This window comes from Lissotriton helveticus, chromosome 2_2 (genome assembly GCF_964261635.1).
Source record: "Lissotriton helveticus chromosome 2_2, aLisHel1.1, whole genome shotgun sequence".
Taxonomy (NCBI): domain Eukaryota; kingdom Metazoa; phylum Chordata; class Amphibia; order Caudata; family Salamandridae; genus Lissotriton; species Lissotriton helveticus.
This window is the reverse complement of record NC_136060.1, coordinates 483,186,056-483,203,243: the sequence shown is the minus strand read 5'-3', so window position 1 is coordinate 483,203,243 and position 17,188 is coordinate 483,186,056. Positions and strand designations below refer to the sequence as shown.

The 17,188-nt window shown below is 43.0% G+C and overlaps 1 protein-coding gene across 2 annotated transcripts in view; it reads left to right on the top strand.

Annotated features, from left to right (window-relative positions):
* Positions 1-3,569, top strand: part of LOC144821551 (uncharacterized) — a 178,600-nt gene extending 175,031 nt beyond the window's left edge. For both annotated transcript variants that reach the window (XM_078678727.1, XM_078678726.1), the window contains exon 11: positions 3,290-3,569. In XM_078678727.1, the coding sequence (XP_078534853.1) occupies positions 3,290-3,462 (173 nt within the window). In that variant the 3' untranslated portion in view covers positions 3,463-3,569. The remainder of the gene's footprint in view (positions 1-3,289) is intronic.
* Positions 3,570-17,188: the final 13,619 nt, after the last annotated feature.

Sequence of the window (17,188 nt, the reverse complement as noted above, 5' to 3'; positions counted from 1 at the left end):
AAGAACGTCCGATCTCCATGTACCACACGTAGCCAGGCTGGAAATAGCATTGCATATTTCATGTCCCTGTCTCTCAATCGTCTCTTCACTCCCTGAAACCCCATCCTCTGTTTCTGCACCAACTGAGTGAAGTCTGGGTAGAGACTCACCGTCCTATTCTCAAATTTCGTGGGGCCACCCAATCGCGACGCCTGCAGGATAGCGTCCCGATCACGGACATTGAATATCCTGGCAATTATGGGCCGCGGGGTAGCACCCAGCTTAGGTTTACCACCCGGCACTCTGTGCGCCCGCTCCACCGCAAAGAATTTACTCAGGCCTTTGGGTGCGAGATGATTGACGATGAGGTCCTCCACGATGAGGTCAACATTTAAATTGTCGGAATTCTCAGGGACACCCACTATACGGACGTTGTTCCGCCTAGCACGACTTTCAAAATCCTCCAGACGGTGGGAGAAGAAATCATTAGAGGACCGTAAATTACGGACCTCCGTCTGTAGGTCGGAGACATCCGTCGTGTGGCTAGTAGTCTTCAAGTCCAGGGATTTAACTTTTTCATTCGTTTTAGCTAAATCCGCCCTGATCAAGTTGACATCAATCGCCACTGTGTCCAGTTTTTGAGCCAGGGTTTCATACTGCACCCCGATTGAGGTCTTCATACTCGCAATGGCGCCCATAACATCGTGCAGAGTCAGGTCGTCGTCCACCGTAGAATCATCTCCCTTGTCCACCGTATGCTTGCCCGTTCCACCGGGGGATCCCTTAGGATAAGTGTATCGATCCATGACATTAGATTGTATGGAGCCCCCACGGTGAACAGTTTTGGTCTTTCGCTTTTCAACCTCGGGCTTGCCGGCCATCTTGGAAGCTATGTCCCCAAGGGGACCCTGAGATCTGGTGAAAATGGCTACGTTAAAATTACTCACAGATGCTCATCCAAAGGACAGTGTGTCTCACGTCACACACCAAGCGATGATGTACGGTCCCGGCCCTAGAATAGGACCACGAAGTAAAGCAGTCCCCCAGGCAGCGGGGTCAAATCCGTGGCGTAGAAGGATCTGGACCAAAAACGAAACCTAAAGCCACGTCCAGGGTCGAGAGTCGGATCAGGGGCAACCGCTGTTGTTCAATTACCGCCCAGGCAGATATCAACTCGAGCCCGGGGCAGATCTGTGGAGCAGGCCAGGAAAGTTCAGATTGTCATAAAATCGGTTCCCTTAGACCAAATCAATTTTGGAAGCAGCTGGCAGATCAGCCGGGTTGCATCTTCAATGATCCGTCGTCAGAACCAGGATTATAGTCAGGATAAGTGCCGGAGGTGGCGAAGGTCCGGGAGCCCTGTGCTCACGCAACCATCCCGGTTGCGCGCGAAGCTCCTCCTTTGATGAGGGGATTTTTGGATGAAAGTATCATTGGCCAAAAGAAGCGCTGGGACCTTTTGCCGTTAAGTTTAGGAGAATTGTTTATGTAGTTATTAGGATGCTCTACCACATTATTCATGCGGAGGAAAAATAGGGTCAAAGCCCTGGCTGATCCCCCCCCCAACGCATTGGTATCAGAGTAGTTAACTCTCCTGACCTGCCCCATCTAGCGTAAGCATAGTTAGACTGACCAAAGGATGGGGGTCTCATACCTGGGATGGTACACCCAATGATCCACCAACCTCCCGTAGTCTGTTTCTGGTGACCAAATGGAACCCAGGCCTTAGGTCAATGAAAGCCACCTACAGATAATCATTACAGAGTAAGGTATTTCTATGATATAAGTGAAAAGCAAAAGACTTGCTCAGTGGGGCTTATCTTAGTACGAAAACCAGAATGAAGAGCGGATAAAATCTGGCCATCATCCATTGATTCCTGCAACTTATCCTGGAAAGGATTTTCTGTAGATTATCAAGGTGGCTTATAGGGTGCTTGCTTCCAGTCCAGGGAGCTATATTGAATGATGATGGGTGAAGCCCCGAAACCGGTCCGAGGATGCTTGTTTCTGGTCCAGGGAGGACCTGGCTTGGCAGTTTGGGCTGGACTGTTTCCGTGAAGCACAGGGTCACGACTGATTTGCATATGGCCAGGTATAAACTGGGGTGTCGTGGTGAGCAAAAGAATGATGCATTTAACCCAGATCTGTGACTGGGGGTGAATGTTGTGATTTGTTCTGCATTCCATCCATCAATTGTGTGTCTTTTGCTACGGGTAAGAAGGCCCAAGATGTTTCTCATAGCACCATTTTCAGGGTAGAGCTGCCTCCAGGTGGTCACTGTGAGACCTAATTACAATCCCCTCTGTGTCTCTTGCGCCACGCAATGTGGTGCAAGAGTGACACAACTCAAAAATGTGATTTATGAAGCCACACAAGGCCACCGTGGGTGACCCTGAGAGGCTTCATGAATCTCGAGTAATGCTACCTACAGCAAACCACTGCATTGCATTACTCTGCACCAGGAAGGCGCTTCCATGGCATTGCGTGGGTGTCCCACACAACATCCCTGGATTTTAATGCACTCCCAGATTTACGAGAAGCAGTAGACCTGGGAACAGTGGCGTAGCAAGGAGGGATGGTCCACCCCGGGTGGCAAGAGTTTTGGGGGTGGCGTTCTGCCCCCTCCCTTTTCCCTGTGGCTGGGGCGGCACACGCAAGAAATGCCAGCATCTCATCCCCCACTCTTACATTTGCCCGCTGAGGGCGGCAAACACAGGGGCCGCCATGGGCGGCAAAAGTCCTAGCTACGCCACTGCCCAGGAATGCACTAAAAACCTGCAGCTCTCCAGGTGAGGTGTAACGCGGAGAAATCTCTTTTTATCCTTCTTTTTCTTCTTTCTATGTGTGCGGCAGAATGAAAAAGGGAAAAAGCCTCTGGAGATTTTTTTTTGTGCTGGGAGGTGCCCCTTTCGGCAAAAAACAATCCTCCTTACAACACAGGCAACCTTCAACCATGGTGCAAGAGTGCCTGCATTAGCGCCAGGCAGCCAAAAGGACAGGAATGCATCATATCCTTCTCAATAATGTACATTCCTGCCCTTTCTTTCTCACACAGGTGACTTGCTGTGCTGTCCTGCGTGACTTGGCCATAAATATGCCCCTATGTGTCTGTGGAAGATGCAATGCTGCTGAGAATGAATGAATGAATGAATGAGAAGCAACTTAAAGTTGACAAAAGTGACCTCAGAAGTTATCCCAGCGGATGCTGTATCATGAATGTAATATGTACAGTACTTTAATTTATTACCCAACTTCTGTTATCAGAAGTGAAAATGATAATACATTTATGGACATATTTTCTGTTTTACAGATAAGCGCTGCACTGCCTATTCTAAAGCGTCCTGTCTGGAGCCAGAAGCCCCACCAGGGCAGGGCGTGAACAAGGAAGACTCCGGGGAGGACCTTAAAGCGCCCTGTCTGGGCCTGGAAGGCCCGCCTACCCACGGGGTGAACATGGAAGACACAGGGGAGGGAGCACCTTGACCTTTTAGGAAAAGATGATCGATATTTATAGCATTTTTTTACCATAATTTATTTTTTAAGGCTATATTTTATATAATATTTATAAAATAAATTATGTTTTATTTGTGTGCCATGAATGCGTGTGTGTTATTCTATCAAATACTGAATTTGAGGATTCTTCCAAACCCCCCTAGCCCCTCATTCCTGAATCTTTCAGAAAAACTAGTATGTGAAATCTGCATTTATTTCGCCTCTGGCTCGAGCCCAGTGTCAGGCTCAGACTTTGGGATCGGATCTCAAATAGAGCCTGCAGCACCTGCACCCCGGGCACCGCCACTTTCTCACCCTAGGACACCTTTTAAAGTCTTGGACAGCTGAGCGAACAGTTTGCTCTTTTTCTGGTACTCAAAGCTGACCACGTAAATACATTTTCCCACTATCCTCCTCTCCCCTCCAGGCATCACCTGAAGACCTGAGCCCCAGAGCCACCCCTCCCCCCTCTGTGGGATCTCCAAGGCTGCTTTGTTTTTTTTTTGTGTTTAAGAAGTTTTTATTAAGTTTTTAAATACACAAAAGATGTAGAAGCCATAATGAAATATATACAGTATAATAAAATAAAACAATCAGGCAAAAAAACATATGATGAAAGAACAACCTTATCAGAAGAAAAGAAAAGAAACAGAAGAGAGTAGAGAAAAAAGAAAAGAAAGAGAAAGAGAAGAAAAGACACAGAAAAAGGAAAAGGAAGGGAAGGGTAAAAAAGGAATGAGGAAAACATTATAGAGAGAAAGAAGAGTTAATGCATAGAAGAGTGAGAGGAAAGATATGTAGTAAAAGGGAGCCAAAGAAGATCAGATTTAATTTTGTGAGAAAGAGAAGAGGAGGAAACAGTAGAAATCCTATGTTCATCACAGATAAAATTCCACCAAGTTAGTAAAGATATTTTAGAGTTATCTTTCCAAGATGATAAAATAACTTTAAAAACTAATGCAATAAAAAGGTCAAATAACATGGAAACAGAAAATGCAACATTCACATCAGGTGACAAAGAACCTAGAAAAACATTCTGTAGTGTTAAAGTAACATTACATTAATAAATAGACATGCAAGTATTCCAAACAGATTTCCAAAAGGATAAAACATTAGAACAATCATAAAGTTGATGTTTTAACATACCCGTTTGATTGGAATATGACCAACATAATGGGGAAGAACCTGGTGAATATTTACAAATACTAACTGGGGTAATAAGACCTCTATGGTAAATAAAATACAAAGATTGGGTTATACGAGCAGCAGCAGAGACTTTCAATAACTTTGACCACACATTATCCCAGGTTATAATAGGAAAAGAGACGGACAAATCAGTTTCCCATGCAATCTCAATGTGGGATTTAGGTCTTTCAATAACATCAGATAACAGTAACTTATATATAAGAGTAGCTTTAGGTCTGTGAAATGAAAATAAGGGGTATAGAGGAGTAGTAGGTGTTGTAGACGGTGTGTGAGGAGGAAGGGAAAAAGTGGGTAAGTGAGATTGTATGGCATTAACAATAATATTATATTCAGGGAGAAAAGAGTCAGGCAGTTGATAACTCATCTGCAAGGTATGAAAGGGAACAACGGAATAATAGTGAAGCAGCTGATTTACAAAAATAATGCCCTTTTCTTTCCAATACTTGTAGTAAAAAGATTTGCCTTTATATTATACCATACAGTAGAGGACAAAAAACACTGGAGTGGGGTAAAATCCTTAAAAAATGTCTTGTATAATAATGTTTGGGAGTATTTTAAAACGGGATTAGAGGATAAAAAGTTAGTTTGACATGAAGACTACATGCTGAAAAGAAAAGTCTTTTAAGAAGGAACGTTCAAAAAGGATCCATCTTGGGATATGAATATCCATAAAATCATATGCTAGTGTGAAAGATTGTCTCAGCAAAAAAGCTGAAGGATAACCTGTAAAGTATGGGAAGCGCACACCACCTTCTCCTTTAGGTCGAATGAGTTTGCTTAAGGCAATTCTTGGATGTTTATTATTCCACAAGAATTTTGTACAAATAGAATTAATTCGTGAAAAATATACATTTGTAATCCTGACAGGGAGCATAGACAGTGTATATAAAACATGTGGCACAATCATCATTTTAATGGTGTCTAACCTGCCCCACCAAGAAAGATACAGGGGTGACCAGGTAAGGAGTAGTGATTGAATTTTGTCAAATAATGCATGAAACGTGAACTTAATTGTATCGTTTAAGGATGATGAAAACCAAATACCGAGGTATTTAATTTTTAAAGGGCACCAAGCAAAATTAGAATCACTGAGCATAAATTGATAGCATATAGAATTTAAGGGTAAGACTTCTGTTTTTGAGAGGTTAAGTTTGTAACCAGAGGTACTAGAATATAATCAGACTTCATTCATGAAATGTGATTCAACAGGGTTAGACATATAGACCAATATATCATCTACATAAGCAGATAGTTTAGTTTCTACAGAGTTATGCGTAAAACCAGCAATTTGAGAATTAGTACGAATACGTTCTAAAAAAGGTTCAAGACATAATATAAATAATAAAGGGGAAAGAGGACAGCCTTGTCCTGTCCCTCTGGAAAGAAAAAAATAAATTGGAAAAATGACTAAACAAAAATACTGGCTCGAGGACAAGAATATAAGAGCTTAATATACGAAATAAAAGAGGGTCCAAAACCAAACCATTGGAGGGTATGGAACATGAACTGCCAATTAATACGGTCAAATGCTTTTTCAGCATCTAAAGACAGAGCTGCAAGGGGGTATTTGTATCTTTTTCCATATGAAATGATGTTAGCAAACATCCGAGCGTTATCAGATGCCAGCCTACCCTTCACAAACCCAACTTGATCAGTTTTGATCAAAAGAGGAGTAATAGTTTCGAGTCTGGAAGCAAGAATTTTGGCAAACATTTTACAGTCCTAATTGATTAACGATATAGGCCGATCATTTTTACAGTAAGAATGATCTTTATCAGGTTTGGGAATTATGACAATTAGGGCATCCATAAAAGATCCAGATGCCTTAGCATCTGAAATAAAGGAATTAAAAAGTGAGAGGAGTTTAGGGACAAAAATGGACTTAAAGGTATTGTAAAATTTACAGAAAGACCATCGGGCCCTGGGGCTTTAGATTTTTTTAAAGATTTAATAGCATTAGTTACCTCTTGGAGAGTGATGTCTTTTTCTAGTTCGAGGAATTCCTCAGGGAGAGAAGGTGGGGAAGGGAGACCTGAAAAAAATGTGTTTAAATTTGGAGAGGAGGAAAAAGTATCCTCAGAATAAAGAGATTTATAATATTTGTGAAATACCTCGGCAATAGCCTCATCAGATGAGACTAGTTTGTTAGTAGATTCATCAGGGATAGGGCCAATATTTTTACGCTCTGTTTTGATTTTTAAGTAGTTAGCTAACATCCTACCTGCTTTATTCTGACCTCAATGGTATTTAGATTTAATTTTGAGCAAGATATTACATGCTTCAGATGTTGCTAATTTATTGAGCTCAGATTTTGCTTTGATCAAATCATGAAGGGAGGAGGGTGATCGAGAGGTGAAATACACATGTTCCAAGTCTTTAAGTTTATGTAGCTGATCGTCGTATTTCTTCTTGGTGGATTTCTTCTTTTTCGAGACATAGGAGATAGTGAAGGCACGAAATGCAGCTTTAAAAGCATCCCAATTATTAGGAACAGAGGTATCCATAGGATAAATGATAATAAAAAATTCATTAATGAAAGTGGTAGCTTCCTTGATAAACATCGTGTCCAATAATAAAAAAGTATTACGTTTCCATCGGCTAAATGGAGAGGAAGTAAGTGAAAGGTCCAAAACAGCATGAACAGGGGCATTATCCGAAATAAAAATTGACCCAATTTCAGAGCGTTGGAGTGAAGGAAGTAAGGATTTACTAACCAAAATATATTCAATCCTAGAACGAGTGTGATGCACATTAGAAAAAAAAGTAAATTCACGTAAATCAGGATTACATGTCTTTCAAACATCATATAAGGAGCGAGAGGCAATGGCAGATTGAAAAGCTTTATGAGTTTTGCCAGGTTGAAATTTACATTTAGATAGCCGATCAGAAAAAGGATCCAACCATTGGTTGAAATCACCAGCAACAATGATATTAGGGCAATCAATTGAGGATAAAAGAATTTTAATGTCATTCCAAAATTTAGGATCAGGTTTAACAGGACCATAAATATTCAATAAGACTATTGTTTTGTTTTGTATCACAATCTTTGCCATTACTCATCGTCCATCGTCATCATTTTGTGTAGATAAAATTTGTACTGCCAAAGCTTTATGGAATAATATCGCAACACCCCGTTTTTTATTAGAAGCAGGTGAAAAAACAACTTGACCCACCCATTGCCGTTTCAACTTAAGAGATTCCACATCTGTACAAATAGTTTCCTGAAGAAAGGCAATCTGTGAATTGAGTTTAGATAAATGAGACAGTACCTTTTGTCTTTTGACTGGATTCCCAAGACCACGGACGTTCCACTTAACAAGGTTACACATAATGGAGGGATAGGAGGGTATAACACAGTTGGAGTCGATACACTTCAAGGAAATAACTATAAGAAAAAACAGACCACAAGAAAAAATTACATATAGGACATACTACAAAGATACCCACAATACCAGAGTACATTAATAAGAAAACAAAGACAGAGGAGAAATTTGAACCGATAAACATAAAATGAATAGAGAAACATGGAAAGAGGAATAGGACAGAAGACGAGAGAAGGGAAAGAAAAAATGAAAAAGTACAGAGAAGGAAGTGAACAAACAGATCAGGGCAAAACAGCCAGACCTGTAAAGAAAGAAAAAACAATGCAGGGAGAGCATGGTGACGCAGAGCGAAGCGGATCTCATAAGGATAAATATGAATCTAGAAAAACAAGAGCCCCCATAAGAGGGAAATCAAGTGTAATAGATAAAGAAAGAAAAGAGAAAGAGAAGATAAGAAGAATGAAACAGAAGTGAAGGTAGTACTTGTCGAAGATACTAGAAAAAAGGAAAACATATTAGTTAAAAAAGGTAGAGCTAATAAGCTGCTTATATAAAGATAAAAAAGAGGAGCAAAACAGGAAAATCAGACATTAGTATCCATACCAGAGGAAGAAAATGAGTAACGAAAAAGTTTCAATTTCTCAGGATCATCGAAGGACCGTGAGCGTCCATCATGAGTAATCTTGCAGAGACATGGGTGAAGTATTCCATATTGAATATTAAGATGTCTCATCTGAGGATGCGGGGCTTGAAACTCCTTTCGACGTGCGTTGGTTGCATTGGAGATGTCTTGCGAGATGAAGATGTTGTGACCACACCAAATAAGACGACGTTTGAGTTTAACAGCTCTCAGAACAGACATCAATTCAGTAAACTCCAGGAATAGCATAATGATTCCACGTGGTTTTGCGGGGTTAGAGGTAGGACGACCCAAGTGATGTGCTCTTTGTATGTTGAGGGGAGTATTTGAAGATGGAAGATTAAGAAGTTCTGGAAGACATTTTTGAAAAAAAGAGTACCATGTTGGAACCCTCAACATTTTCCGGAAGGCGTAGGTTATTACGAGGATTATGATTTTCCAAATCCTATGTGTGGATTTTCAATTTATGAATTTCCTGCTCTAATATTGGAATCTTTGTGGAGATATCCTGTAGGACGCCAACACGTTGTTCTAAATCCAGCACTTTGCTCTCCATAACAATCCATCTCTCCTCAATTTGTTTTTCATTTGTTGCTGACATAAAAGGCTGGAGACCCCGCACTTCCTCCAGGATGGAGTCCAGAATAGGGTTCTCAGAAGAATCAATAGGAGACGGTGGTTCATTTTTTTGTCGCTTTAGTTTTGTGCCCGTGACAGAGGGCCTGGCAGAGTGTGAGTCATTAGCCATAATGGTAGCAATAGGGCTCTGAGAAGAATTCAGCAGACTGATGCAGCGAAGTTGGAATTTGAAATGAGTGCAAACGTGAAGTAAAAACTCATAGAATGTACCAATAAAATTCCTCAAGGGAAAACATTAATGTTAGTGCTCAACCCAACAATCAAAGAAAAGTTAAGAATAGGTGATATCAGAGACATAAGGTTGAAACTTTAACCATCCACAATGAGAGCTACTTCAAAAAAAAAGTATAAGTCTGTGTGGTACTGAAGATGGTGTGCTCAGCGGATATAAAATAGCGGCCGCACACAACCACAACATGAGATGGGATGCCAGTGGAGGCAAATTATACTGTATTTAAAAATTCAAGTCCGTGGAAAACCAACTCGCTGCAAGAGAGCAGGAAATCAATTTGCAGTAGTGAGCCCCTTTAACCGTGTAATTAATGATGAAGTCTGAAGATTATTGTCATCCCAGAGCGTTCTTTAGAGAAATTCCTCAAAAAAATATAATAGAAAAAAGACAGTGCCAAAAATAGTGTGCGCAGCAGGTCAAAACAACAGCCAACCACATCTATCCTGAGGAGACGGGCTATGTGAGGTCAAAAATTCTGAGGAGATGCAGAGCATTAGCCATAAAAATATTTCAGAAAGCCATAAAAATATTTCAGAAAGCCATAAGAATAAATATTTAGTTCAAGTCATGAGCAATTAATAGGAGCCATGAGAAATCTTAAGATCCTTTGAAATGACCGCTGTGTGAAGAGATGCGAGTGCGGCGTCTTAAAATGGGGGCCGCCCGCGTCGTGACAAGCAACAATTCAGGCGTCCAGCACAGAGAAATGCCGAAGACACCGTCAAAATGTGCGCCGCATCTTCCGATGCCAAAGTCAATCGCTTCGGGAGACGAAGACAATGTGGAAACGGCTCGCAGTAGGATATGATATCCGCTGGAAAGGAGAGCTCAAGCAGGATCCGCCATTTCGCTGCAGCGTCCCCGTCTCAGGCCGCTTTGTTTTGATAATCTGTTTAATGTCAGTCACAGGAGTTCAGCCACATCTAAAATCTGGCTCTTTTTGTTGAATCTCAGAAACCACCAATTAGCATGAAATAGGCAGGCTGCCTTCCCCAACTTTCTACTTTTTTCTACAAGGACTTTTCTTTATACATAAATAGTGTTAGTTATATATAAGGTGATAGTTATTTTTGTTGACTAGAGTGCATTAAACAAATGAAAGAACTAAACAAAGAGTGCTGTTCCGTGCGATATTGTAGGAGATGTGCACCCAGAGGCTGAGCCTGAATTATACAATGTTCCACAGGGAAACTGGGCTTAAATCCGAGCGTCTTCACTAGGCCAGAGTGATCCTCGGCAAGTCTTTTCCTTCACAGTGCCTCATTTTCCTTGAGCAGTTGAGCACAGACTAAAGTAACTTAGTTCAGGATGTGCTCTGTATAAACGTCTCTCTCTTCTGTGTGGTTTAATTGGAAGAAATGTTGTTCCACATTTAACGCCTATGTGGCCTGTATATACAGTGCACATAAACTGATGCCACTTAATGCACTGGTGGTGTAGAATGTATTACAAATGCTCAAGAAATACGGTTCTAAATGACATTTATTGCACAAATAACACTCCAAATGTCGTCATGACCCTGGTCATGCATTGGCTCTTAGGTCCAAGTCAGAAACATGGTTCTGCTGTGGTTTGGCTCTATTCAGGTCTGGCTTGGCTCTAGTCTGGCTCTGGTCTGGCTCGGCTCGGCTCTGGTCTGGCTCGGCTCTGGTCTGGCCCGGCTCTGGCTCGGCTCGGCTCTGGTCTGGCTCGGCTCTGGTCTGGCCCGGCTCTGGTCTGGCCCGGCTCTGGTCTGGCCCGGCTCTGGTCTGGCCCGGCTCTGGTCTGGCCCGGCTCTGGTCTGGCCCGGCTCTGGTCTGGCTCTGCTCTGATCTGGCTCAGCTCTGGTCTAGCTCAGCTCTGGTCTAGCTCTCCCTTGACCCTGTTGCCTCATCCACCTCTCACAGCATCCTTCATTGTCTTTTTTTAAAGTTTAAATGCTTTATTTGAAGAAATAACAAAATTACAGAAGACCAGCAATACAGAGAAAGTCATCTTAAAAAGGAAATATAACAATAAATGGCTGGTACTATAAACAGAAGAGGAAGCTATTTAAATTATGCAGGACTAAGGGGGGAGACGAAGGGAAGGGAGGGAAGAAGGAAGGAAGGGAAAAAAGCAGATCTCATAAATGGATAAAGAATAGAAAATTGAGGCAAATAGGTAAATGCACATTACAAAGGAATGTGAGAGATAATCTTAACAAATCAGGATATATATACAAAACCAATAAAAAAATAAATCAAAGAGCAGGGAAGATAAGCATTCAAGGAGGTTTAAAATTTTCCGCATTTAACGAGAATTATGTATTAACGCTAGATTGTCTAAATAAGTAGTAAGAGGTAACCGAAAGAGATCTCTATTAACCATTGGTTTGCAGGAAGAGGCAAAAGCAATATCAAGCTGATGAAAGTGGCAGAGACTATTCCACCAGTGTTGGACAGAGGGTTTTGTGAGTGGTTTCCAGTTAAGAGTGATGTATTGGAAAGCTAAAGCAAGCATGAGGTCAAAGAGACCATGTTCATGGGGGGGAAAGACCTAAAGAATCTGATCGACCTCCAGAGAAAAGAAGAGAAATGGAGTAGGGAATAGAAATATTAAATAAAAGAGAAATATAGGACCATATTTTCTCCAAAAAAGTAGAAACTGTAGAGCAAAGGAAGAGAAGATGCATAATATCAGCATTCGAGGAGCCACAAGTCCAGCAGTTGGTATCAGAAGAAAGAGAAAAGCGAGCCAAGGAAGTAGGAGTCAGATAAAGTCTGTGATATAGAAAGAACATAGATTGAGTGAGAGAGGCAAAGCGAGAGATTTTGAGAGAACAGGACCAAAGTTTATCCCAAAAGGGAATGGTCCACTCGCATCCCAGGTCAGATTCCCACGAGAGTTCCAATTTAGTCTTAGCATGTTCTGGATTGGGAGCTGAGAAATATTTATAAATTAGAGAAGCTCTGGGTACCAAAAGAAGGATGGTATGAAGAGAGTAAAAAATATCAAGGATGACCGTCATTAGAATGGAAAATTTCTGTAGGAAGGAGCGGGGACAATCAAATGTGGCTTGAAATTGGGGAAAGGAACAAGGAGATATGCTATCAAAAAGATGTTTAACCCAAATTATACCCTTCAGTCTCCAAGCTTTCCAGAATATGGTTCTATTATTGAGAACAATAAGGGAATTATGCCAAATAGGCAAATCTAAAAAGGATTCTCTGGACATAGACTTTGGAGAGATGAGAGAACTTAATAAAGAACAAGTGTGTTTAAACAAGGGGAGAGAAGTGTGAGAGGTTTTGGCAGAAAAAGCGAGGACTTCTTTGAAAGAGAAAGGCAATAATAAGGCGCGCTCAATGGAAAGCCAAAGGGGAGTGAAAGGGGAGGATTCAGAAAGGAGCAACTTTGAGGCCTGGCGAAGACAAATTGATTTGTGATAAAGGCGGAAGCCAGGAAAATCAACACCTCCAGTAGAATTTGTCTTACAAAGAGAAGATAAAGAAATTCTGGCCCTTTTGTTCTTCCAGAGAAATTTAGAGAGACGAGAGTCAATTCGTTTACAATGACAAGCAGAAATATGTACAGGGAGCATAAAGACCATAAATCAAAATAGGGCTAATCACCTCTTGGTTGAGAGTCTAATCGACCCCACCAAGAAAGAAAAAGAGGGTTCCAAGAGGAAAGTAGTTTGTCAATCCGACACAGGAACACAGACATACTTAATTTAATAGTAGAGGCGATGGAGTTAGAGAACCACATACCTAAGTATTTGATTTTGGAACCACTCCAAGCAAAACCAGTGGAATCCTTCATTGTCTCCGACCTGGTGAACATGTTCATCTCTCTCGGTCCCGCTGTGTGCTTGTGTCCCCCTGTTGTTGTGTCCTGCTGGACAAAGTCTAGTGTTTCGCCAGCCACTCCTTCGAGGGCTGTCCGATACACTCACCCCATACCCATCCAACACAGGTGTCACCAGTTACGTGCCCTGCCAATAAAAGAGCCCGAGTGCACGTGGTTGTGGCCATGGCTAGTGACTGCAAGTACTGTGGTGGTGTCTATTATTTCCACCGTATGTGGGCCTAGGGCCCACAACGCAACAATTGGAGATGAAGAGCTCTGACCCGCATGTACGCTAGCTGCAGCTAAAGTGATCCCGCACTTGTTGCCTGGTGCCTCTCGCCTCAAGCCATGGACCAGCGCACGATTAGTCTGTGGGAGGCAAGGGGGTGACGTACTACCCCGAAGCAAGTACCCTCCTAGACCCCTACGAAGCCTACACGGGGCAAGGTGGACGTGCCCAGGTGCATACAGCGGGATCAGTCCACCAGGCTGACGGCGGAAACATCGCCTGTAGGCGTGACGAGCGTGGATGTGCCCCTGAGTGTGACCGCCACTGCAGCCCTAGGATCTATCTGCAACGACATCGGCCCTCAACTGTGCAAGGCGACCTACCCACTTCGGGCCGCGGTGGCAGAACACACAGTATAGGGTTTGCATGCCAGTAGCGCTGTCGAGGTAACTGCAGTAAGCAATTAAGACAGCACTGTGGCCCGACCCGCCAAAAGCTGCCATGGCATACGGCAGTAAAAGCGGCGCCACCTAGTGGTGAGCCTTCGTGCTGCTTCCAGCAAGCAAGAATGAATGTGGAGGGTCTGACTGGGCAAACTTTTCCGCAAACTGTCTGCATTCCCGCCCATTGTAGATGAGCCTTGCAGAGCCTCACTGACCTGGATGTCTCACCACGGAGAGGTCCTACACTGCCATAGCCAGTAAAGGAGGAGAAGGATGTTGGTGCCCCCACAGACAGTGCCAGAGTCGGATGTAATGGCAAAGGAGGTGAAAAGAAGCACTGAGGGACAGATGCACACACCTGCTGAGAAAGGCACAATACACCCCCAAGAGACTGCCCCACAGTGGTAGAGCCAAGCACGCTGAGAAGCCTCCCAGTAAGGAGGGTTTTCCAATTACCGTACACATGCTCAGTGCCACCTCCTGGCTACTTCGAGTTACTGCACCTGAACTACAACACACTGTCTGCAACTGACAGCTCCAAAATTAACACTCATGCTGCATACAGAGCAGGCTGGAAGGAGGAGAGCCAGCGATGATCAAACAGCAAACCACACTGAGAGTGGGGCCACTAAGCACTGAGGGGCAGATTTACAAGCCCCATACGGCACATTTGCTCCGCCGTTGCGTCACTTTTGTGACGCAGTGGCGGCACAAAGCCAGCGCCATGCTGCGTGGTATTTACAACGTGACGCATCTAGGGAGATGCGTCATGTTGTAAAGCCCTGCGCCATATGTGGGTGTTCCAGCACGGGGGGGCGTTCCGACACAGGAACGCCTCCGAAAAGTGGCTGAGTGAATTCTACAAGATTTCACTCAGTCACTTTTATGGCCATGCTGCGTCAAAACTCTGCGCCTGCTTGAAGCAGGCGTAAGGATTGACGCAGCATTGCAAAGATAGGGCTCCCCAGAGCATTGGTGGAGCTGCGTGGCGCTTGCAACGCAACTCCAGCAATGCGCCGCATTTCCGCTGGGGATGCATCACGCATCTGCCCACCCATACGCCACGGTGTGCCGCATTGTAAATGTTTTTTTTTTTTGTTTTTTTTTCTGTAAAAAACAAGGGAACCCAAAGGTATGGCACTAGGGACCTTGGGCAGTAACGTATTTCGAAGAACAGTGGTCCCTAGTAGTTCAGGGATCTTGACAATTGATAGACATACGCTCAATAGTAAGTATGACCTTTGTCCAGCCGGACAGGATTTTTAATTAAAGTAAGTTACAAAAATAACACAGGAATTTTTTATACATTGGGTACAACCAGTAACCCACAGGGGACAAGACAAAATAAGGGGATAAGGTTAGAGCGAACGAGGCGGTCTGTATACTAGTGATTCAGTGAACAGACAAAAATACATTTCAGAGCATCATTGTATTCATTTTCTACTTTTCCTTATACATATGACGCTAGTATGTCAACGACGTTTCGATGCCTAGACTGGAATAATTAGCATCATCTTCAGGACAGAGAAATAATATGCTTGTCTTGAAAATATTTGACAATTTGTTTGGCCAATTTTGGTCCAAACGCTGTCTATTTAGGGAAGGGACGGTACCCAGTATCATAAGGCGTTTGAGCGGGGTGCTCAGTTGTCTGAGCAGGGTGCTCGATTGTTTGCCAAACCAGGGCAAAGGAGCCTCTTCATAGGAGACCGGACCGATCGTGTCTCATTCCTGGTTGGGTTGCTCGATGGCAATTCAGGATTCAGAAGGGATATAGAATGAACAGTATACAAATATAGTGTCAACTTATATAGGGCGGTACAATAAATATAGGAAACAAACAGGTCCCACACGGATGCACCGTGGGTAGCAATATGTAGACAGCAATGACCCCCTGATGAGGATAACGTTCCTGGGTCAGGGCAAATAATTTGTGGAAAGTAATACACCCAGGAAACACACAAACACTGGCAAAATTCAAGTGACAGAATAAATAATAAATGATAAAGCACTCACTAAGTTAGCACAGAAAGTACAATTTAATAAATGTGATAAAAGGTGTCACGAAATCATAATGTTCATTCTATATTATCCTATGCAAATCTTTTTCTAATCTTTCCCATCTTGTCTTCATCTAGATACTGGTGCTCCATCGCTATTATTATAATATGGCCCAACTACAAACATTTGGGTTCTCTGGCGAAGATTTCGCCACATTAGTAGGTACTAGCGCATCTTTTAGTAATAGCTTAACAACAAATCCCCAAAACAGTAGTGATATAGATAAACTTTTGAACCTACAGAAAAAATTGATCAGGATAGAAGCCCATGGGGAATTCATGCTCAATTATTTAAAGGCGGGTATCATCCCATTAGGATTGAGAGTAAAAAATATTCCCGGCCTTTTTGTAGATGTTAAATTATTTCTACAGAAACGGAGCATGATAGCTAGTCGGTGTAGCCGTGATCTTATGATTCTAATTATAGCTACATCCAAGGAACTAGCCTCAGCTATAAAAAAAGAGATAGAAGAACTAGAAGATAAAATAAAGAAATCATCCATAATAGAAGAGGCTGAAAAACAACTGGAAATAGTCAAAAAGGATATTGTGTACTTTTCAGAATATCTGACTAAAAGGAAAAATGAAAAATTCACGAAAGATAAGAGATTCTATACCCTAGAGTGTACGTATCCTTATCTTGGGGATACCTTCTATAAAATAGATCAACATCAAGGAGAACCCAATCACAACTTTCGAAAGATCAATACGTTATCGGACTCTTCAGATCCTGACTCTGATGGAGATAACAATCTTAATTATCGAGGGAGGAGCCTAGCTCGAGGACGTAATGGCCGCCTTTTAGCTCGGCTCCGTCGGCCCTCCGGCTAACCTCGACTATCCTGCAATATATCCTGCACTGCGACGATACTTCAATACAGAATTTGAAATTTAAAGACCCACTCTTACTCACCGTCTGGTCCGGAGGTTCCTGTGTGCTGTGGGTCCGCAGCTGTGCCCTCGGTGAGATTGGGGCCTCCGGGCACTCGAGACCGGGACCTCGCCTGCGGGACCCGACCGGCGGAGAAGAGATTGCGGCCCCGGCCGCGAGAGTGAGCCACTGGTGGGAACCGTTGTGCGTGTGCCCCGGAGATCCTGAACCGGCCCCGATGACTGGGCCGTGCGGCTGGAGGGG